This window comes from Procambarus clarkii, chromosome 71 (genome assembly GCF_040958095.1).
Source record: "Procambarus clarkii isolate CNS0578487 chromosome 71, FALCON_Pclarkii_2.0, whole genome shotgun sequence".
NCBI lineage: Eukaryota > Metazoa > Arthropoda > Malacostraca > Decapoda > Cambaridae > Procambarus > Procambarus clarkii.
Window position 1 is genome coordinate 12996342 of NC_091220.1, and position 24776 is coordinate 13021117.

Sequence of the window (24776 nt, forward strand, 5' to 3'; positions counted from 1 at the left end):
AGAGAGAGAGAGAGAGAGAGAGAGAGAGAGAGAGAGAGAGAGAGAGAGAGAGAGAGAGAGAGAGAGAGAGAGTGAGTGAGTTCAATAGGTTCTTCTCTTCCATTGGGTCATCCCTTGCAAATGATATTCCATCATCCAGTACTGATGTTCAGGACTATCTTACAGGTAACTATCCACAGTCTCTGTACCTAACGCCTGCAAATTCCACCGATGTTAATGAGATAATCCTTTCCCTTAAAACCAAGTCTAGTGCCCTTGAGGAGATACCAACTTTAATTTACAAAAAAGCCTCCAGATCTTTAGCCCCTGCTATTGCATTGCTCTTCAACAAGTCACTTGAACTCCAAATCTTTCCAGATATTCTAAAAAAAGCGAGAGTAACCCCTGTCCACAAATGTGGTGATCTCACTGATGTTAACAACTACAGACATATCAATTCTGCCAAACTTGTCAAAAATATTTGAAAAACTAATCTACAAGCAGCTTTACTCTTACCTAGCCAAATACAATATACTTAGCTCTTGTCAATATGGCTTCAGACCCCAAAAAAGTAATTATGATGATGCACTTAATGATTAAATGATTAATGATGCACCTAATGATTAAATGATTAATGATTAAATAAATGTATGATTAACTTGATACATGCAGCTCTTGATAAAAATGAGTTCCTATTGGGTTATTTGTAAACCTGCGTAAGTCATTTGACACTGTCAACCACCAAAACCTTCTTCTTAAATTACATCATTATGGAGTCAGAGGTCACTCCCTACAATACCTCAAATCTTACCTTACTGACAGGCTCCAGTATGATTCTGTGAATAATTCAATTTCCCCCACCCTACCCATCAACATTGGTCTTCCTCAGGGCAGCATACTTGGCACTCTTCTCTTTCTCATCTACATTAATGACCTTCCAAATGCCTCCCAACACCTCAAACCAATTCTATTTGCTGACGACACAACCTTCATTTATTCCAGTCCTGATCCCCTTGCTCTAAATGTCACAGTGAAATCTGAGCTAAAAAAGGCCCATCTTTGGTTAACTGCCAACAAACTCACCCTCAACATTGACAAAACTTTCTATATTTTGTTTGGCAATAAATCCTCAAATCAAATAAATCTCAGAATAAATAATACCAAAATTTGTAACAAAGTAGATGGCAAATTCCTTGGCGTTCTCATTGATCACAAACTGAATTTCCAGGGACACATTCTAAATACAGTACTGTATATCAAAAAAAGATTAAAAAACTGTTGGCATTCTTTCTAAGATCAGATATTATGTACCTCGCCCTGCCCTGGTGACACTCTACTCTCTCATCTATCCTTATCTCAACTATGGTATCTGTGCTTGGGGCTCTACTACCCAAAATCATTTACGTCCTCTAATTACTCAACACAAAGCTGCTATTAGAACAATATCCACCTCTGGCCCCAGACATCACTCGGTACCCTTACTCAAATCTCTGAATATGTTAAATATTAAGTCACTGCACATTCTCTCATGTGTATTATACATATACACGGAGACACCAGTCTCCGTGGTATAGAGGTAAGACACTCGCCTGGCGTTCCGCGAGCGCTATGTCATGGGTTCGTATCCTGGCCGGGGAGGATTTACTGGGCGCAATTCCTTAACTGTAGCCTCTGTTTAACGCAACAGTAAAATGTGTACTTGGTTGTAACAAGGATTCTTCGCGGCGGGGATCGTATTCCAGGGACCTGCCCGAAACGCTACGCGTACTAGTGGCTCTACAAGAATGTAACAACTCTTGTATATATCTCAAAAAAAAAAAAAAAATATATATATATATATATATATATATATATATATATATATATATATATATATATAAAACGCTGAACTGTAATGCCAATCCTGATCTCAAAAGCTTCATTGAAGGTTGTAACAGATCCCATGAGCACCACACCAGAAATAAATTCAGTTTTGACATTCCAAGAGTACGACTTAATCAAACTAGAAATGCTCTACAAATCAAGGGACCCAGAATGTGGAATGACCTTCCCAAACATGTTAAAGACTGTACCGCTCTCAACCAGTTTAAGATAAAAACGAAACACTACCTAATAAATTCCCTGTAACCTATACCTATTGGTAACCTATTGTCAACCCATGTCTGTTTTTCTTAAACAACGCTGTTTGTCGACCTAATTGTATTTGTGCTGCTTTTTCAGCCATGTTTCCCCCTTTTTATCTTTATTTTTATTTGTTCTCAACACATTTTATATCTTTATACTCAATTAGTATTAAGTTTTAGTCATTAATGTTTTTCCTGACCGAAACGCTTTGCGTAATAGTGACTTTAGGCATTGTATGTACTAGCTCTATATATAAATCGATCAATTTATGTAAAATCTCTTGTATGTATGTACCTTACCTGAATAAACATTTTATTTTATATATATATATATATATATATATATATATATATATATATATATATATATATATATATATATATATATATATATATATATATATATATATATATATATATATATATATATATCACTTGTTCCCTTTTAACTTGTAACACTTATATGCTGTGCTTCCTATTTTAACCTGCAATGTTAAATGGGATTCTTGTATTGTGATTTGTGTATTTGTACTCACTGAATTTGTGCGCCCCTTGAGGGGCTTGAAGTAGAGGGGGGGGGGGGGTAGAAATAGCCTAAGCTACTCTATTCCTTTGAGATGTATTATTTTATTGTCTCAATAAACATACTTGAACTTGAAGTGCACTTTAATTTTTCGGCAGCTTTATTTCCTTAGTTTCCGAGCTGTTTTCTTTACCGTGTATGTTGTAATAAACTATTCCTATATTTACAGTTGTTTCTCCCTGTGAAGATTATTAAACAATGGTGATTATAAGGGCGCGGAAGTTCAGCCTGACCATCAGGGCCGCCAGCAGCCCTTGGGCCAGGGCCGCCAGCAGCACTTGGGCCAGGGCCGCCAGCAGCCCTTGGGCCAGGGCCGCCAGCAGCCCTTGGGCCAGGGCCGCCAGCAGCCCTTGGGCCAGGGCCGCCAGCAGCCCTTGGGCCAGGGCCGCCAGCAGCCCTTGGGCCAGGGCCGCCAGCAGCCCTTGGGCCGCCCCGGCAGCTCCCAGTCTTTAATTTGGCACCTTTGTGGCACCTTGGTATAAGCCTAACATGTATATATACACTGGCTGCCTGTCCCCCCTGCACAATGATTCATTATTACCTATTATTTTATCATTTAATTTAAATATTAAATAAAATAATTTATTTAAGTATTATAGTAAGTACTTAATAATTTAATAATCAGTAGTAAGTACATAAAAATGATTAAAAAGTACAGTTTAGTCATAGGAGATTCCTAGATTGGAATTCACTACCAAATTCCAATATATCCAAATATTTTTAGTGTGAAATGCTGTTATTATATGCATAAATTGTTGTTTTAATAATATTACGCCTAACCACATGGGCTGGACGGTAGAGCGACGGTCTCGTTTCCTACAGGTCCGCGTTCAATCCCCGACCGCCCAAGAGGTTGGGCACCATTCCTTTCCCCCGTTCCATCTCAAATCCGTATCCTGATCCCTTCCGAGTGCTATATAGTGGTAATGGCTTGGCGCTTTCACTTGATAATTCCCCCACCCTCCTGAATAATATTACGAGAGCAGTATTTACGGGCTATTCATGCCCGTACCACCTCTTGGGTGGCTTAATCTTCATCAATCGAGAGCAGTACGTCCTAACCAGACATTATATGATGATATCCTCAACAGTTGATAAATAAAAGTAATTGCGGAGCTCCAGTTATCTAATACTTATCATAAATGATATAAAACCTTATCATAAGCCAAGGGATTTGTAGATCAGTGTTTAAAGGGAATTCGGAAGTAATAATAATACAGCTGATGCCATCTGTTGGCAGAAGAGAACACTATCAACTAGCTGGTAAATAGTGGCCATAAGATACAGCTTACGCCATCTGTTGACATCAAATTACACTTATAACAAATTACCCCACAAAATACCACTAACGCCATCTAGTTTTTTTCCAACGCACTACAAATAGCCAAACAGCAACCCATAAGGTGGGTTGTTGTGCTCGGGTAGGAGGTTCCAAGTTCCGCCCACAGATGGTATGGGGTGCATAATCATTGGCATATCATTGGTACAAACTCTTTGTTGACATTCACACAACAGCCAATCATAGGAAGGGATCAGCTAAAGGCTCCATCCACTTAATAAATCATCTTTATTCAGCACACCATCCTTGCTTATGACATTCTGCTTCAACTTTAATCTACCTAAAAAGTGAAATGTTAAGTATTTAAAAATATTAATATAGTGATAATTAAATACTGCAGGATGTAACGAGTGTTACAGAAACATGGGCTGGCTACCTAACTTGTGACGTCATCAGTGGGAGTTGCCTTGACACATATAATGATACACTGCTCTGCCCTCTTATTCGAGTAAATTATTCAGTTAGATGGAGAATTCTGTCAGGTGCAAAACAAAAATTGTTGTTCTTTTTTACAACAATCTTGTTGTTGTGCACAAGGACCTATTTCTTAGTTTAAATTATATTCATAAAAAGAGTGTTGGTATTCCCCGCAACAGCCAATCACAGGAAGGTATTTCTGGAAGCCCGGCCTCCTTATGGACTCAGTACATCGCTCTAGCTCATGGCTCTGTTTCATCGCTTGTATATACAAACTATGACTTTTTTCGATTACTGTTATAATTAATAATATGAGATATAAAAGTTTTTACACAAAATGGCTAAATTCTGCCATTAAATGGACTTCGTCTGGTATACATACAAACATACACCAATTTATTACCATTCATCCATTATTAATTTCAAATGTAATGTATACTGTCTAATTTTTTCCTCTCGTCATTACTTGGTGCAATATTTGAAAGTTGTCTATTTATTTATCGATCTATCTATTACCTTGTATTTATATATACAAGTTTTTGTGCTTGGAAGAAAACTCTGCATTGAATTGGGACTAATTTATTAAATAATATTATTTAGTATTAATTAATATTTACAATTATTTATAGCTTAGTTACTATCTTGTAACTCGCAATCGTACATTCTTCCCGATGATTGATTGACACATTTGTCAATCACACTGCACACATTTGTGAAGTGTGAATTTAATCCTTAAGCAAACAACAATCATAGTCTTAGTTAATTATGAGTTAAATGAGTCACAGAAGTTAACTAAGCTATGTATACTAAGGCTACTACCAGAAGTGGAATGGTTGCTAAGTGAATGCCAGAGGGAGGAGTCGTATCCAATAAACTCATCATATAACAAGTCAAATAGTGAAGTAGGCAAGGCCAATAAGAATGAGGGGTTGGTCCGGACAATTTCTTCAGAAGGTCAGATGTGTAACGTACGTTTATGTTACGTTGTTGGGTAGATTAGATACACAGTGTTTAGTGAGTTTCATATTTATTTAGTAGTCCTGGATACAGAAGTGTCGTAGACGTTGAGACGAAGCCTGGAGCAGAGCAGAGAGCTGAGTGTGGCCGGAGTCGCGGAGCTCTATGTGGGAGAGCCTTGTAGCTGGATGAGGTCGTAGTCTGCTGCCTGCTCTGTGTCGAAGCTGTAGTGTCTTGGGTCGATTAGAACTGCCTACACCGAGTACTACATTCTTGACTGGAGATTGTACTGTTTTGCTATTCTCAAATCGCTGGCTTATATACAGTTACTACACCTCACAGTAAGATGGAAGGGTGGAAAAACCGTTACCTGTAAATAGTAATAGGATTATAGCTTGTGTAATTAGTTATGTCATTAAGATGATGAGATAATGGAGCGAGTATAGGTTTACTCGCTACAGATGTAACACAAACAAGGAGTAACGGTGTCAAGCTCAACAAGCCACAATGTAGGACTGACAGCAGGAGATGCTTTTTCACCCATTGGGTTATTTTTTTTTTTTTTTTTGAGATATATACAAGAGATGTTACATTCTTGTACAGCCACTAGTACGCGTAGCGTTTCGGGCAGGTCCCTGGAATACGATCCCCTGCCGCGAAGAATCGTTTTTTCATCCAAGTACACATTTTACTGTTGCGTTAAACAGAGGCTACAGTTAAGGAATTGCGCCCATTAAATCCTCCCCGGCCAGGATACGAACCCATGACATAGCGCTCGCGGAACGCCAGGCGAGTGTCTTACCACTACACCACGGAGACTGTTATTAACCCATGGAACCGCCTACCCGCGGAAGCCGTAAATGCCAAAACTCTGTTAACTTTTAAAGTACAGCTGGTAAAGATCACCAAGGGAAATAGGGGGACCTTCGACAAGCCGTCGGCTTCTTGTCCTCGTCGAGGCCGCTAGTGTTAGTGGCTCTCAGGTAAACTCAGGTACACTAGGGAAACGTTGTTGATTCGTATTTTATATTTTTAATACAACAAAAAATGAATTAATATAATGTTACGATTATTAATGATGCCCATTATTAATCAGTGTGCCCATAAATTTATTCCCCCTAAATAAATAAACATTATTATCATTATGATTGACTATAATCTAGTCCTTACGGGCATGAATAGCCCGTAAATACAGTTAAGTGTTTTGTGCGTTCGACCATGTTTGTGGTCCTTCAGATGTAAGGTGCAAACACTGGCGGAGCGCGAAGTTCTCAAAAGTAGCCCAATTCGCTATTTGTAGCTCAATCTGGCAACACTGACTAATGAGTACAAGTGCCTTTACATGAATGTAAAACGTCACATCTCTGTACTCTCATATACCCAATGTACCTTCTTGTATATAAATTAATATAGTTTTTAATATATCAAGTAAAAAAGGTGCAGGGAAAACAAACGCTGCAGGGTGTTATTTGGATACAAACCATTTCGTATAGAAAATACGATTGTATCGTTTTTATACTATTCGCCATGGGCGCATCCGATCCCATGATCGTCGTCGCCCCTAAATCAACACAACAACATACTATTCGCCAGCGGATATTAAACCTACTGAACCTAACCTAGCTCAACCCAACCTAACCTAACCTAACCCCAACTGAGACCCATACATCCTAAGCTAATACAATCTAGTATAACAATATTTACGATTTTAACACATAAAACGAGAGCTTTGTCTGAACGTCTCGTGTACGAAACGACCAGTCCCTGTTTATTTATAGCAGAGCTGGTGGAGGAGGGAGGCGGCCGGGCGGCACCTCCACCACCTCTTTATAACTCCTTCAACACGGCAAGAATTAGTCCAGTTTTGTAAGTGTAGATACCGTTATTATATAGTACTTGCATCTTCAATTATGTATATTATTTGTTAGGTATATGTTACCTATGTTTTTCCTGCATTTGGACGAGTCGCCCCACTCCCTTCACTCGCCCATTTCATTTATTAGTCACAGATATAGCTAGGACATATTCTCCAACACTATATATATATGTGACTGCCCTGTCACATATATATAGTGTTGGAGTAGTTTCAGACCAAAGGGTATGGAGGTACTTTGAGCTCTGTAACTACTACATACACTCAAGGATATTGGAAGATGCCCAGAGTGGGCTAGTGGAGGCTAATATTAAATTAAATTAAATTAATTTTTTTATTCAGGAAAAGTACATACGTAGTTATTTTACGAACATAATGTTGGATTTATAGATGTTATTAATAGATCCTGTAGTTGGATTTATAGGCTAATAGATGAGCCTCGCATCTCATGTTCTCTCCTGACTGACTGACTCTCCTCCTGACTCTCCTGAGTATGACTACCCATCCTGTGAGATGCGGATATTTGATGAACTTATAGCTAGTTTTTGGTCTATACTGTGTAATCTTTCCTGTAGAATAGGGAAGCATCATATTGCTGTTTATACCTAAGCTCATTAATCAAAAGAAATTCATTCAATCCATTTAATTTGTTTATTTTCTTTGGTTAGCTTATCCTAGGTTAGGTTAGATTTGTATAGAATAGGTAGGCAGGTTTCAGCATAGTGTAGTGTTGTTTGGCATTGTTTTGGTTAAATGAGTGGTCTTATGCATCTTGAAAATTTGCCTGAATTTACCTGAGGGACACTAATATTAGTGGTCTCGACGAGGACAGGAAGCTGGCAGCTATCCCTAGCAGGATAGAAATGTTTTGCCACATTTCCTTTCACCTGATGCCTCTGTTCACCTAGCAGTTAAATATTTACCCAGCCATTAGCCAATTGTTGTGGGTCTCTCCTGAGAAAGGTCAGTAGTTGACTTAAGGAGACTTTGATAAGTCTCCTGTCTTATACTGTACGAGAAAATCATTTTGAATCACGATAATGAAAATGTATGAGCCTGGGATGGTTCATTGTGAAAAGTGGCAAACATGTATTGCAGAAGAGTGGCATAACATTAACACAAAATGAACAGTTTAGGAAGTGAGGTTGCAATATTTAAGATCAGATGGTGCTAAAACTTGCCACTGAACCAAATAGGATTGTAAACTTGCAGATGATGCTAAATTGAGTCATCAGACCACTATAGTGTTTATAAATTTTAATTTTTTAAAAGTCATTTGAGCTCAATTGTGCTACTGATTTTGCTTTCTCTATGTACCAATATTTACAAAAGTTATTTTGATGAATTTTAGATGCAAAGATGACTGGCAAAAATGGAGAAAATAGCGAGACTTTTGTTGTACTTCTCCATCGGCACCCAGAATACACTGAAGACTGCATGAACATCCTCAATGAGCAATGGCCACGTAGTAAAACAATCAGGTTAGAAAGTTGCACAAATGTTTTGATGCCTATTTCTTAAACGGGGGTCATGTCTTGTTTAGGTGCATGCATTTAAGCACCCTTGTATGTGAAATTGAGAACCATGGCTTCAGTTGATTTTAGATTAACTTTAATTTTAACTTCCATTTTGTCACTTTCCACTAGTATATATTTCTACACACTCTTTGTGTACTGTCTCCCTTGTATTTGTTGAGTTAGGGTACAGTTTGCGGCTACTAGTGTTAAAAACACTTTTATGACTTACACAAGTTTATAGAATGAAATCACAAAAATCCAGTGTTGAATGTAATGAAATGCCCCTTTCTGAGAAAGCTTAAAAGAGGTTATCTCGGGCCCTAATTTAGTATCGGGCTCTCGAGATCCACATTTTCATCCCTGCCCTAGGCTTCAGATGCTTGCCTTGTCTGTGGGTTGCCTGGCAAGTTCAAACACGTCCTTGCTCTTTCCCTAGACCAGGGGTCTCCAAACTTTTCAATGTAAGGGCCACATTATATATTTCCCATATTTATGCGGGCCGGAGGAATAAAAAATGAAAAAAAACAAAAAACAAATCAGTGCCAGTAATTTAATTTCCTCAAATATTAAAGTATAAACATGGAAAAATTAAAACATATCTTTTTGGAAAAAATCAGGGTAAACTAAATAGATTCCTGCCTTTAGTTTTATGCAACCAAATTAGTGTGACGAATGATACTGTCGTTTTGACTTCAAAATTTCATTAAAATCAGGTTCCAGATTAGATGAGCCAATTGTAAGAATTGATTTCAAGTGATCATCAGACAAATTTGCTCGATAGTTAGATTTCACATATTTCATTTTGGAAAAAGTTTGTTCACACAAGTATGTTGAACCAAAAATGGACACAAAACTACAAGCAAACTTATCAAATTTGGAAACTGATCTGGCTGCAGGCATTTATAAAACTCAATCAGATTTCCTTCTCTATACTTATCTTTCAGTCTGTCATCTGCCTGGAGATCAATAATTTCCATTTGAAATTGAGTTGGAAGATTTTCAGCATTGCAGTCAAATGGATTATGAAAGAGCCTGATTTCATTTGCTTTGGCATCAAGGTCAGCAAATCGCTTCTGAAACTGTTTTTTCAAATCTGAAATTATTTCATTTGCAAATGAAAAAGGAAATTCAACTTTACTTTCTGCATGAAATTTTTCACAACATGGAAAATGAGCAAAATTCTTAACCTTCACCTGGCCTTAACCTTAACCTTCACCAAGTTATTCATATGACCTGTCATATCTGCAAAAAATGCCAATTTCCAAATCCATTCACATTCTGATAATAATGGCTGAGGTTTATTTTTCTCGGTGAGAAATAAATCAATTTCTAATCTGAGCTCAAAGAAATGCAGCAAAACCTTTCCACAACTAAGCCATCTAACTGCTGTATAATAAGGCAAGTTAACAAACTCCGCATCAATTTCTTTCAAGAAATCACGGAACTGGCGATGGTTGAGTGCATGAGATCTAATGAAATTAACCACAGAAACAACAGGTTTCATGACACAAGACATATCAACATATTTTAGGCACAATGCTTGTTGATGGATAAGGCAATGCAGAAAAATGGGTTTTGAGAATCCTCCAACCTCACAAGCTGTTGTAATTTGCCCAACCAAACCCTTCTTTGTCCCAGACATATTCTTTCCTCCATCAATTGTCACACACTGCACTTGTTTCCATTTCAGGTTATATTCTGTCATAGTTTTACTTACTTCATTGAAAATGTCCTCTCCAGTTGTTGTGGTGTGCATGCTGTGAACTGATGCTAATTCTTGGCTCACATTAAATTCACTATCAACACCACGAATGAATACTAAGAGCTGAGAAGTATCACACACATCAGTTGATTCATCCAACGCAAGAGAATACCAACAAAATCTTTTTGTTTTTTCCTTTATTTGCCGAATTATGTCGCCTCCTAAATCTTCAATTCTACGAGCAACAGTATTTGACCCAAGACTTATCATTTTGAAGAGGTTTACTTTTTCTGGACATACCTCTCCTGCTGCTTCCACTATACACTCTTTTATGATACTACCATCAGTGAAAGGTTTTCCTTTTTTAGCCAACACATAGGCAACTTTGTAACTGGCTCTAGTTGAATTTTCATTTTCAGATTTTTTCTTACTGAAAACAGCTTGTTGAGAATGCAGACTGTGCTGAAATGATTCAAACTTTTTTAGTGCGTTCTGCTCCTGTGATGTGAGAATAACTTGAGCCATGTTTAGATTCATAGTGCCGACAAATATTGTATTCCTTCAGAACAGCAACACTGTCTCTACATATTATGCATAAAGCTTTATCATTTGCTATCACAAAAAAGTACTTTATCTTCCATTCGTCATTGAACCGACGGCACTCACTGTCCACTTTTCTTTTCTTTATCTTTTCCATATCTGAAAACATAAGGGTAAAATAAATGAAATAAATTCTACAGGAAAAAAACAGCTTGTATGTGGTGTTAAAAAGCATAGCATATTATTATAAAGTGGTAAATATTATGGCAACAGCTTTCGTTGATAAACTTAATGGTTACCATTTTAACTATTTTAAACATGCAATATTTTTGGCTACAATAGTATTATTGCTATTTTGTATAACTAAGATAAAGGCATTGTCAAAGTACAGAGAAAAGAATATTGTACAGTGTTTGTGCTCCCTGAAACGGAAGCAGCGAAGCCCCACTCGCCCTCCATCCCCACAATATACAGTTATACACAACTGATTGGTTGTAATGCACAGCACATACCTACCAGTATTAGTATCTGTGCGTCACACTATCGAGAGAGAGGAAAACTGACTCGGGTTGAGCGCCACCAGTCAGCAGCCCCAGCTTTGAATAATTCTGCGATGCCATTCGTACGATAATTATTTTTTCAAGGCCACCACACAGGGATTTGTTTGGAGGGCCGGATGAAATTGTGGCGGGCCGGATGTGGCCCGCGGGCCATAGTTTGGAGACCCCTGCCCTAGACTATCTGAAAGTCTATTGACATTTTTATGCATCTAAGGTTTAGTGATTGACTGGGATTTCTGTTTTCAACTGTTCAGATTTTTTCTCTTGGGTTCAACCAGGCTCCCAGTCATCATTCTTGTCTCCTGGTCATGGATCTGGAAGTATCTTTACTTGTGCTGGAATGCTTTGGATGTTTCATCTATTTCCAGAGCTTCCACCTCTCAGCAGTTTAGTGCAATTTGTGGTTTGGGCCTAAAGACACCCAGGACCGGATTCATTAAGCAGTTACTTAAGCACTTACAAACCTGTACATATTTTCTCAATCTTTGATAGCTTTGTTTACATTTCTCAGGCAGTTTATGAGGATTGAAACTTCCCAATCAAATTTTGTTATTGTTATAAACAGCTTTCTATTGCTCTGGAGCTAAAGATTGAGAAAAGATGTATAGGTTCAGAAAACTTGCATAACTTCTTAATAAATCCTGGCTCTGGATGGCATCCTTATACCTTTTAGTGTTGGTGCTACATTGTTTGTATTTGCTTCCTTGACCGGTGTATGACAATCAACTTCCCACCACAATCTCAAGTGGCTGAAAATAATGTGTGGTATAGCCTCTGGGCCAGGTTTAGATGGCTTTGGGATTTCATATTGCTTACCCCATTTGGTCTTAGATTTTCACTCCATTTGACAGAGCAACTGAACAATGTTCCATTTGTGAATAATTGAACATTAACATAAAAAAAAACAGCCGAACAAAGGAAAAATTATAATAAACATTCATGTGCAGAACTTCCCTAGCATTCTCAACCCCATTCACTTCAGTGAAGTGTGCACTAACAGACTCCAGCACACAAGATTTTAACATTACAGTATCTCTCTCAACACAGGACAAGTAATGATAATATTGCATTATCTTGTGAAGGATTATCCATCATTTTTGTGAAGCTTTATCCACTCTTCCTGGGATGCTTTTTTCCATCCATTGTCAGGCTTCATCCACTATGTTCATTCAAGTTTAATCTACCTTTTATGAGATATTTTATCCAATATTTCTGTAGGATTTTTCCTACTTTTTCATTAAGGCTTTTATCCATCCTTGATGTTTTATGCACTGTTTGTTAGACTGTAATCACTTTCCTTCTCTGTTAGCTGCAACTGAAGTAGCATTGCTGATTTAATGACTCGGAAGTACTCTTAAATGATTTATCTGTGTGTAATTTGTGTGTTTTTCAGGCTACGATCGCTTCATTCATCATGTGATCAATTACCTACTTCCATTGCACTTCTACGAAATATCTCAAAAGAGAAGGTGGAAGTAATAGGACATGCAAGAATTAATATGCTACCTCAGGAACAAACAGCAGCTTGGGTCGAGTCAGTCATAATTCGTCAAGATCTAAGAGGAAAAGGTTATGGGCGTCAGTTGATGACGAAAACTGAAGAATATGTCCGTGCTTGTGGTTTTAATACCATTTACTTGTCAACGCATGACCAACAAGTGTTTTATAGTAAACTAGGGTATGAATTTTGTGCTCCTGTGTGTATTTATGGTGGAACTGTTAACAGACACCTACTTCCTAAGCAGTTTCTAACATCACTAGCACCTGTACCAAACAATAACACAAGAGTATCAATGAATACTGTTGAAAAGGTAGCCCATCATAGTGAAGATACATCAGTACAGTGCAAGTGTTTAGAGAGTACAGTTATTCTTCCTAATTCAAATGAAAATACGGCTTCATATCCACACCAGGCATCACTTCCCCCTCCTCCACCACCACCACCACCTTGTTCAAAAATTAAAAAAGATAATATACAAAAATTAGATATAACAGCTATGGCAAAGATGTATATGAAAAAATATTTGATGTAACTTTAATTTTAAAGTATAGTGTCAGCCCTTGCTCTGGGAATGTAATATAATACCTCCGCCTAAGAATTTAATCCGTTCCCAGAGATTTGTAACTTGAAATAAATTTTCCCACAAGAAATCATGTAAACTGAATAATCCATTCCTCACCCCAAAAGTATTAACTTAAAAATACATTTTATACTGATTACCACTCTTTGTATTATCTACAATACAGTATGTATATCTTATTTTTATTGAGGACGCTTGTTGTCATATGGAAGACAGTGAGGAGGAGAGGTGTTACTGTTTGGAGGGGGGAGCCCCTTTCCATTATAACATCAGACAGTGATGACTTCTCTGGGGTACTCTCTTTCCTACGTTTTGTCTTCATACCACTAGGACCTGGTTGTGGTTCACTGCTTGTTCGTCTCACTAAGACCCTTTCCATAAAGACTTGTTTTTCCCTACATCTTAACATTTGACTGTAGTGAGACATTAAATTCATTCACAATGAATGATCTCTTGTTTTTCCTCTATGGTCATCCTCACATATGTTTTCTTAAGTTGAACCTTACCACTGACTTTCTTGAGACCCATGGCATGATATATAATAATTACTTTTATGTTCAAAAAACAAAAAAGCACAAAAACAATTAAATTCATTACAAGCGAGATCGGCACTAAGTGGGTGGCTCTAATAAACCGAGGTGGGATTGCCCATGCCACCAGGAACCATGCGCTCGGTTGGCCCATACGTGTATCAATAAAGTTGCAAGTCGAGGCCAAGGTCGTGAGTAGAGTCAAATTTTCCATCGAAATTGGGGTCGTAACTCAAAAAGTTCATAAGTAAAGGCATTCGTAAGTTAAGGTGCCACTGTACAGTACAGTACTTAAAAACAGCAAAGGACGAACATAATTTTTTTTGGGGGGGGGGGTGTTATTAATAGGGTAACAGTCCACAGACCTCCAGAATTTCACTATGATTATTCCTCTTAGCAGAATATTACCTTATGTGGCATCTGTCTTACTGAAGAGCAAATCATCTAGGCAGGCAGGGCAGAAACTCATTCAAATGTCACTGTACTTGAGAGCACAGGAGGTGATCATACAGGTAAAGCAGGCTCTAAAAAAAGATAAAAACATGCACACACTGATCTTTTCCAAGCCTACCTTGGCTCGCTTAACTACCTACCCCTCCCATCCCCTAAATGGCAGCACCTGAACCATGATATGCCTCATCAAGTCAAATCATTGTGATTTCTGTGTAATGAAGTAAGCGCGAAGAGGGAGAACGGCCTATTGACATAGGTCGAGTGCATGGGGGGAGTTGTGTAAAACCCTGGTTTGTGTCTCGGAGAGGCTGCAGGATCCAGTAAATTCAGTAGAACTTCAGTTTCAACCTTTTTTTTACCATGTCGTAGCTCAGTCAATAAAGGCAGTGTCTGGGATGATCTCGGACGTAGGTTCGAATCCTCTTCACGGCCCTTGTGGATTTGTTCATTTGATGCATCACACTATTGTGATTTGTGTGTGTAACCTAGAATGTTGCTCTATCTGACTTTAAAATTCACTCCCTCATATGACAATGTAAGCTTACCTTAGGAGGCAACAAAGTAAGTCCACTTGAAAAGATGTTTCATATAGCTTACACTTTAAGCCTGTTTTTCTTCTACTCTTCTAAATAAAATGCCTACCTTAACATTACAGTACTGTGTAAATAAATAATCCCACCACTTTCCCGCAGCAGTCACATAACATAACGAAGTGTATCATATACACACAATTAGTATTATTGCCAAAGGGTGTTTATTATTATTATTTGTTTTTTTAGGGTTTCTTCCACTTATATTACATACCTGTATACAGTATTAATAAAATGGCTTCTGTATAAAACCTAAGAAAATATTACAAATGTTTCTCTCGTTAAAATATGCTTATTAGTTGTAATATACAACATAAGAATGGTCAAAGTAATGTTATCTCTAGCCATAAATTTTCTCAAAATACAGTATGTATATCTTTATAAATACAACCAGTAAATGAAATCACCAAGGAATTTTTATGTACCGTATTTTAGTAACAAAACTAAAAATGAAAATATTGTCTTTTTCTTTCCCAACAATGATTTGTATTTTCAAATTTTTTATACAGTATTTATAGTAAGTGAGCATGCTCTATATACATATATTTATCATCAATCATTATAGCATTCATTATGATAAAGTCTTGAGAGAGACAAGAAAACATTTACATACAGACATGGAAGCTATCACCAAGCTTTGAAATGGATTCCAATCTGCTTGCTTTATATACAATCCAGTGTTGGATAGTTTATTGTGCACCCTATACTCATCATGTGAGCAGAAGCACAAAAGAATTAGATAGTTTAAAAGATCATAATTAGACATTAACCAATCTTTTGTATTAACATTTATAAATTATTTACACTTTTACTATAATTACAATGATAGTAACAAATTTCTTGCAGTGCAACTTCTGTGAGATACAATATAATATACATTGGAGATACACTACACTACACACAGAAATCACAATAGCGTGATGCATCAAATGAACAAATACACAAGGGCTGTGATGAGGATTCGAACCTATGTCCGAGAGCATCCCAGACTCTGCCTTAATCGACTTGAGCTACAACATGGTCAAAAGAGTTGAAACCAGAAGTTCTACTGAACTTACTTGGATCCTGCAGCCTCTCCGAGACACAAACCAGGGTTTTACACAACTCCCCCATGCACTCGAGCTATGTCAATAGGCAGTTCTACCTCTTCGCCCTTACTTCATTACACAAGTAACGAGACACAAGGTTTGTGTCTCGGAGAGGGTGCAGGATCCAAGTAAGTTCAGTAGAACTTCTGGTTTCAACTCTTTTTGACCACGTTGTAGCTCAGTCGATTAAGGCAGCGTCTGGGATGCTCTCGGACATAGGTTCGATTCCTCGTCACGGCCCTTGTGGATTTGTTCATTGGAGATAATTTAAGTACAGAATTAACAAAAAAGAATTAAGTTTCAATACTGGATATTACACAGTAAAGGAAAAGTTGATTGTGATTTTAGTGTACACAGTTTATACTTTCATCATATACAGTATATTTCCTTTATTTACTAGACATGAAATATGGATACAGTGCAATTATTTCAGATATTTCATAATGAAATACTCTGTCATTTCATGCAACATACAATTAAATTATAAATTGTCATCCACACTTCCGTGGAAATAAACATTCCATTCACCTGGGCTCTAGGAGACTCGAAGGCGATATGACGTGGGCGCTGATCACTAATTCCTCTGAGCTTCAGTAGTAGTCAAGGAAAGTAAAGAATTCTAGTTTGGCACCAGGATCTGGCTAATGGAATTTTTCCTTATTAAGACTAAACGCTGACTGAATACACTTAGATTTATCTGAAGTCTGTTAAATAGTCTGTTTCGCTTGCCCGAAACACTGTGCGTATTAGTGACTTTAGGCATAGTATGTATGTTACGACCCTGGGTTCCTCAATTGGAAACCAGAGGTCAAATTGAGCTAAATAAAATACTTTATATTATGTGGGAAGCTTGCCGACGTGTATCTGTTTGTATCTTCCCTGCCAGACGTAATACGATTCTTGTTTCTCACAGAGCATTTAAAGACTGAGCTTGTGGTTGATTATTAATTAATAAAATAGGCATCAACTATGTTTACAAGTGATTAGAAAGTATTAGTAAAGTAGATCTGAGTAAACTTGGATATAGGGCTGCTGTACGATTAGCTGAGTAGTCGGCCGGCAGCGAGTGAGCTGGAGAGAGCTCAGGCTGGTGGCTGCTTCTCTCCCTTACCATTTCTGTGTCTAGTTTACCAAGATAAGTACTGAGTCGTGTTAACATTTTCTGTCATAAGCATGTTCTATGTGTAAAGTATTACGGTGTAGTATTTATTAGGTGATCACTAGTGTTTATATTGCTAAGTTACTCTAAGGGGGTCCCAGTGGAACCACGTGGGCTCCAATAGTACCAGTAAGCTACCTTGAGTCCTTGCTAGTGTCCCTTGCCTAGTAGACTTTACCCTAGCTTGTGCTCATTGTAAAACCTTGTATCCTGCTTATGTGGACCAAGGCTTTTAACATAAGATAGTGTGGTAAAGTAATTATTGTTATTGGTGTGAATGTATATGGGGGGTTGTTAAGGGGTTAATAAATAAGTTAGTTAGTTTAAAGGAGTATCCATTCTTCCTGTGTAGGAGATCTATGATCTATGTCTAGGCTGACAATTTCAGTAAGCCACTATAAGTATTACTCATATATTTTCATTGGGGGCCGGGCCTTTAAGATCTCCAGTACTTGATACCTCTGAATGCTAACTGCTGGCCCTACACCAATATATATACTAGATCCCCCTATAGCAGACACATCAATCTTTAACAGCTCTATCTAGAAATCCAACATTCTGTTTGTAACTCATTTTGAATGTAGTTTTACCTGAATAAACATTATTATTATAATTATTATTATTATAAATGTTCAGTGATCTAGTGTACCTTCTCTGCAAGTATAGTACATGCAAAGAATCCTAATGGAGGAGATCAATATATCACAGTAAACAATCTTGTAAAAGCAATCCAACATGGTTTTGTGTGGCTGTAAATGTAAGGTCTCAGTTTCAATGTGGTGGTGGTGAGAATAAGGGCACTCCATTGTTGTAGTGGGTTTCAGTGGTGAGCGGAGATCAACCTGTTGTCATGGGAAGTCGGCAGCACCAACTAATACCAATGCCTAAGAACAGACATAACTATTAAAGTGCCAGCAGCAATTATGATATATGAGTTTGGTAGGGAAGTGTATAGTTGGCCCTCACCAGGCCTAACAGTAGGATTATCAGAAGGAATATTGGAGGCAGGGATGGCGATAAGCGAGTCTATTGTCTTCTCCATCAATGGGATGACTTGGCTCCAGAAATTCATCTCCTGTGCATACAACTTTGTGTTACTCTCAGGAATCTAATTTATGTTTTAGTAATTTGCTTCTAGCTGCTTAACATGCTTTATTCATAATATATTTAAAGATAAACATATTCATGATCCTTGTACTGAATGTTAAGTATATTTAAATGAACTACAAACACTCAATAAAATGTTTTTATCAGTAGAGAATGACACTCATAGCAAAAATGCTTGAAATTGACACATCTTAAGTTTTCTTGTATACATACACAGTGTCATATTTACAGTTCAAGGCTGTGAAGATTATTTTAAAGTGGATCTAATCACACACATTCATACTATATTATTAAATTTAATTTAAATGTTAAATTGTTCATAATGTTTAAAAGAGAAAAATATTAGAGAAGACTGACCCTTGGCCTGTAGGGAGTGTAGACCATGGCTGGCTGGAGGGAAATATTGTAGTAACCTACAGGTTTCCCAGCTGCCACGGGTGTCCAGTGTGACCCTGCGCCTCCCTCAACTCTCCTGTACATGTTAACATCATTATATTGTGGAGCTGTTTGTATTGGACTATCTTCCAACAGCTTATGATACCTTATTATATATTTGATATATCTTCGATTAGTGCTGCACAATTCTTTGCTATTAAAGACTGTCTCAAGTGAGAACCTTAGTAAACAAGAGTAATGGGTTCAAGTTACTCAGATGAAATCATCAAACTCAAGGAGGCTTTATAATGGCCCCTCGCCAGCTGGGCTGATGGTATGGAAAGTTTACAGAGGACACTGCCCCCACCTCATCATACATACATATACAAGCAGTTTACTTTATACTTTATTCAATGTTATTTTATTGGTCACTTTTTGTGCATATATGCATTCCTTATATTTCTATATAAGTTAATTTTACATGTATTTACTATTACATGTTAATATACATTTAATCTGCTTTATTTAATGTATATTTAAGCTCTTATTTGCTTATAAAATAATTTTGTTAAATTACTTCCCCATTCTGCATTTTGCTTGACCTCAGAAATAGAGGATGTGAACATTGTTATACCCTGACTGCATTTTCTACAGCATATCTTGACTTACCCAGTGCTGATAAATTGACTCCATGTGGAGGTAAGAAGGTGGGACATGGCTTCATTCCTGGTACCAGCTTCCTTACTGGAGAAGATCAGGAGAAGGGTGTCCCCATGAGAGACACCATTTGTCAAGAGTGGGGTTGTCAGTCCGTGCTTCTTTGCTTCATTGTACAGGATCTGGGCCCATACTGGAGACACTGGGTCACGGTGTGTCATGACGTAGCTGACAACAGTGCAGGTCACAGTTACATCATTTTAAATAGTTCACCTATTCTGATGGCAATATTACATATGATCCCTATCAGTTTCAGGAGGGAACTGGTAGAAACCATTGTTTAATATGCAATAACTTAATGATAACCATTTATTAAGTATTAGTATTTAAAGGCAATAAATGAATGATGACACTCATAATTCTAAGTGACATTTAAGCATATTTAATTTTTTGTTTATAAACTTATTCAATATCCATCTATTTACATATAGAATCAGCATAAACTAGCAAAGACAGTCATTGGTGCTACTCACCTGTAAACAGTGTACTTGGCACTGGCAAGAGCAACCACTGCATCGTTTACACAAGAGGCAAATAAATAATCCGTCATTTGCTGTGGAAAAATAGATCTGTAAGATATGATTATTCTAACCTGTAAATGTCAGTTGCTTTATATGACTAATATTGCCCACATCGGCTATAATCCTGCTACAGGTACTATCAAAGTCATTGAAATTTGAAATGGTGGTTTATATTTCCATGGAGTTATTCAACAATTTTATTTAGCTGTATAGTAAATAATTTCCCATCACACACAACTTCTTAACTGTTTTTGAACTATGTTGTTACAATGTTGCATCAAAGTAACAATTAGTTTGTGTGTGTTTAAACTGCACTGGAGAAGATAAAATGCATTTAGTTAAGCCCTTGCAGTTTCTCCCTAAATTTTTCTTTTAATAATTTCCCCCTCTCATCACCCCTCAATTTTTGGCAAGTTGAGTGACCTCGGTCATTTCCTCAGCCAGTGTGTCGAGTGAGTGCCTGGCCCCAGGTGAGTAGTAGAAGGCCTCGGCCAGCTGGGCGACACTGGAGGCATGTCTGAGGTTGGGCCAGAAGGCTTTGATGATGTACTGCACACACTCCTCGTATACAGCTGATGGTTGGTCAGGTTGCTCTGCTGTTAGTATTATTCCTGCAATACAAATGATAATAATATCCATTAAAATAGATTGATAAGTTGTTTGGGCTCAGATTATTTAGCCACTGGCACTGTGACTAAATTCAATACAGTAGTTTCTTCTCATCAATTTTTTATATTTTTTTATTTATTTATATAAACAAGAGTTAAATGAACAAATCCACAAGGGCTGTAACGAGGATTCGAACCTGCGTCCGGGAGCATCCCAGACACTGCCTTAATCGACTGAGCTACGACAGGGTAAAAGGGTTGAAACCGAAGTTCTACTGAACTTACTGGATCCCTTAGCCTCTCCGAGGCATAAACCAGGATTTTACACAATCCCCCCCCCCCTACACCCGAGCTATGTCAATAGGCCGTACACATAGCACAGGTGCAGGGGGGGGTTGTGTAAAATCCTGGTTTGTGCCTCGGAGAGGCTACGGGATCCAGTAAGTTCAGTAGAACTTCGGTTTCAACCCTTTTACCCTGTCATAGCTCAGTCGATTAAGGCAGTGTCTGGGATGCTCCCGGACACAGGTTCGAATCCTCGTCACGGCCCTTGTGGATTTATTCATTTGATGCATCACGTTAGTGCGATCTCTGTGTGTGATAAACAAGAGTTCTTGCATTCTTGTACAGTCACTAGCCCGCATGGTGTTTCGGGCAAGTCCTTAATCCTATGTTCCCCGGAATATGACCCGCCAAATAGTTTATCAGCCAGATACCCATTTTACTGCTGGGTAAACAGAGGCTATAGTTAAGGATTGATTTCCAGTAAATCCTCCCCGGCCAGGATACGAACCCTAGGACAAAGCGCTCACAAAACGCCAGGTGAGTGTCTTACCACTACACCACGGGAATTGGCACATCCCTTGCAAATGGATCCCAAATCAATGTAAATGACTCTCTCTCAGGCAGCTATCCCAAGTGTTTGTATCTATCCTGGATCACTGCATAATGGTGGAGAGGAGAGGTGAGGGGGGGGGGACTTAGAGAGGGGGGGACTGGTGTTGGGGAAAAATGGCGGTGGGAAGAGAGGGATCCTGGGAAGAAAGTTGGAGAGGAAGAAAAGGAAAGAATTGACAGGGAAGACTGGGAAAGAGGAGGTTGTGGGAAAGGGGGGAGAAAGACCCAACAGCAGCCAGGTACACCCCTATTAATCTACATACTGTACAGTACTTAAGAAATATGTGCCATGACTGCCAAACTTACCAAGGGCAAACAAAAGTCCTTCCTGAGGGACTGTGCCTATGAGTACTGGCATAGGTGTACTTGGTGGGAGACTGTCAATGGGTCCAGGGAGGACCGGGTTGTCTCGCAGCCCTGCATCCACCACCACAGAGAATGGGACTGGCCAGAACTCATACTTCTGCAAGTAATACACAAAGTATCTTTAGCTGCTCACACACTGCCAAGCAAGAGCTAAATAAATGCACAGTAATAGTCACAAAATGTTACTATTAAGAATGTAGAAACTCAAGCAGTAGAGAAGAGTTAGTTTAGTTCATTTATCATATATACCACACCCATCCCATGGGAGGTAGTGGATAATAATACAAACATAATGAGCTCAGGAACTGAACCCCAAAATTCATTTGGCTAAGCAATTAAGTTACAGTCTTGATAAGCTAATTACACAGTTTAATGCATGTATTGAAAATGGGTTCGAGAAAGACCATGAGCACAGTCGCTAAGCAAACTCACATTTATGGTGATCTAGTTTCATAATTTGAGATGTGTATCATGCACACCACTCCCACCCATCATTCAGAAGGTAACAATGGAAAGGCATGCTCTCCTTGCATGATAGTATGATGACAGATGGAATTGCTAGTATAGTATAGGCTAACAACACTGCAAATCAGGCATGATAGGGTGGATCTCATCAAAACCTTTAAAATACTGAACAATTTGGAGGATGTTGATTCAGATAATTTCTTCTAAAGGTTAGATGTAAGGAGCAATGGTTTCAAGCTCAACTAGCCACAATGCAGGACTGAAAACAGATGTTTTCTCACCCACAGGGTTATGAACCCATGGAACCACCTACAGTACCTGCCTAAATGCCAAAACTGTTAAATTTTAAATCCAGCTAGAAAAATCATCAGGGCAAATGGGGGGACCTTTGACAAGCCTCCGGCTTCCTGTTCTCATTGAGGCCACTAGTGTGTTAGTGGCCCTCGGGTAAATAAAATTAATTTTGCCTTATCTCTATTTAACAAAATCTATTAACAAAACTTTAATTGATCTACAATTAAGATTTTGTTAAAGTTCTTGGTGTATTAATTATTATTGTTCTCAGCCTGCTTAAAGGCAAGGCAATCCAAAGTTAATGTCTTTGAGGGCAGATTCTTTTGGTAACTTATCATCGTTTTATCATGCATTTGATTGGAGGCCAACATGAAATGAAATCTATGTAAAATGGACTTTTTCTATGGGGAAGCCCTGTCAGCTACAAGGAGCTATTAGACTGATATTGAAAGCTCCCAGGAGTTATCTGGCTGTAGTTTCGCCGTCCTCTGTTTCTGAGGGGGTCCCAGGTCTCTCAACGGTTGCTCGAGCAGCAGTGCGAAGTCCGAACTTCGCTGTGATCATTTACCCGCTGGGTCGGGTTTGGATGCGGCATCTATTCTGTTTCCTTCGGGGCTGTCCTTTCCGCTCCGCTTGCGATGGCTGGGTTCATCCCCCGGGGGCCTTGTGTCGGCTGCTTCATCACTGGCTTCCTCTTCAGGCTTTTCGGGGTTCGGTGCCTTGGTGCCTTCCAGAGCCCTGCCTCAATGTGTACACAGATACCTCCCCTCTCGGCTGGGGTTTTGTGACCAGTGCTCACCAGGCCGGCCAGGGGCGGTGGGCTCTATCCGTCCGTCTGGCTCACAGTACAGTGCGGGAATTTGTGGCAGTGTGGCTTAGGCTGCATCAGATTCTGCTCGCTTGGGGCACCATGATCCGGCTCCATTCGGACTGCACTCTGGTAGTTCATTGCCTGAACCGTGGGGGTCCGTAGCTCTTTGGGGCTGGTCATTTCAAGTGGCTCTTCTGCTGAGTTCTCGGGGTTCAGCTCTCCGTGCAGTTCATATCCGGGCTGTGTCTAATGTCCTGGCAGACAGCCTGTCGCGGTTCATTCCCCTTTCCACAGAATGGACGGTCGACGCCGACTTGTTCAGTTGGCTCTGCCAGACATTCAGACGTTACATTATAGCAATTTTCCAATTGTCTTATGTCATGCACTAATTATATGCCAGCAATTTGTCTCCCACTTATATAATGTTGCATTAATTCCTTTATTCATTATATCAAGTTCCAATTAGTTATGTTTCTCCTGTTTTACGTCAACTCATTTCAATTGTTATCTGTTACCTCATTCTTTGTGACTCAGATTGTATCCATTATCCATTAATTTACTTACTACATTCCATTCAATATTATTACATTACATTATCTATGTTAATCATTATACACTGTATAGCAAATCCTAGCTCCAAGTTAAATAAAATTATTATCCTTATTGATGTGTTTCACTTGCTCTTCCAAAACAATGCATTTTCGTTTTAAATATATGAATGAATTTATACAATTTAAAATATTACAGTTGAAAATTATGCTTCACTAAACACAACTCCTTGAATGCATCATGCTCTGTTTTCTTTAAGCTTCTTAATAATGTTAGCACATTATAAACCCCTGAAGACCTTACCATAATGGGTGCCTGGGCAGTAAGGATCTCTTGATAAGTCTTAGAGGCAATGCAAGACTTGAGTTGAGCTGAGGAGTTGAAGGGACAACCAAGACCCTGAGCGAGAACAGAGGCATACTTCTGAGGTTGTGCACTGGTGGCCCAGGAGCAGTAGGTGCTGCCGCTCATGATAACCGCCCTATGCATCAACCCTGCACAAGAAAAGTTACACAGTCATGCAACAATAATGATAGTGTCTTGCAACAGAACGTAAATAGCCAACCAAGTTCTGT

General features: G+C 38.6%; 2 protein-coding genes across 4 annotated transcripts in view; one reads left to right on the forward strand and one right to left on the reverse strand.

Moving 5' to 3' along the window:
- Positions 1 to 6910: 6910 nt before the first annotated feature.
- On the forward strand, positions 6911 to 15700 carry Naa80 (N-alpha-acetyltransferase 80). The gene is made up of 3 exons (XM_045726432.2): positions 6911 to 7264; positions 8623 to 8752; positions 12984 to 15700. The coding sequence occupies exons 2-3, from the start codon at positions 8631 to 8633 to the stop codon at positions 13621 to 13623; spliced, it is 762 nt and encodes a 253-aa protein (XP_045582388.2). The 5' UTR covers positions 6911 to 7264; positions 8623 to 8630; the 3' UTR covers positions 13624 to 15700.
- LOC123745658 (esterase E4) overlaps positions 15386 to 24776 on the reverse strand; it is a 38055-nt gene continuing 28664 nt past the window's right edge. For all 3 annotated transcript variants that reach the window (XM_045726433.2, XM_045726435.2, XM_069312036.1), the window contains 7 exons: positions 24505 to 24695; positions 22023 to 22179; positions 20635 to 20822; positions 20164 to 20243; positions 19643 to 19858; positions 18956 to 19070; positions 15386 to 18566 (listed from right to left, as the gene is read on the reverse strand). In XM_045726433.2, coding sequence (XP_045582389.2) covers positions 18363 to 18566; positions 18956 to 19070; positions 19643 to 19858; positions 20164 to 20243; positions 20635 to 20822; positions 22023 to 22179; positions 24505 to 24695 — 1151 coding nt within the window. In that variant the 3' untranslated portion in view covers positions 15386 to 18362. The remainder of the gene's footprint in view (positions 18567 to 18955; positions 19071 to 19642; positions 19859 to 20163; positions 20244 to 20634; positions 20823 to 22022; positions 22180 to 24504; positions 24696 to 24776) is intronic.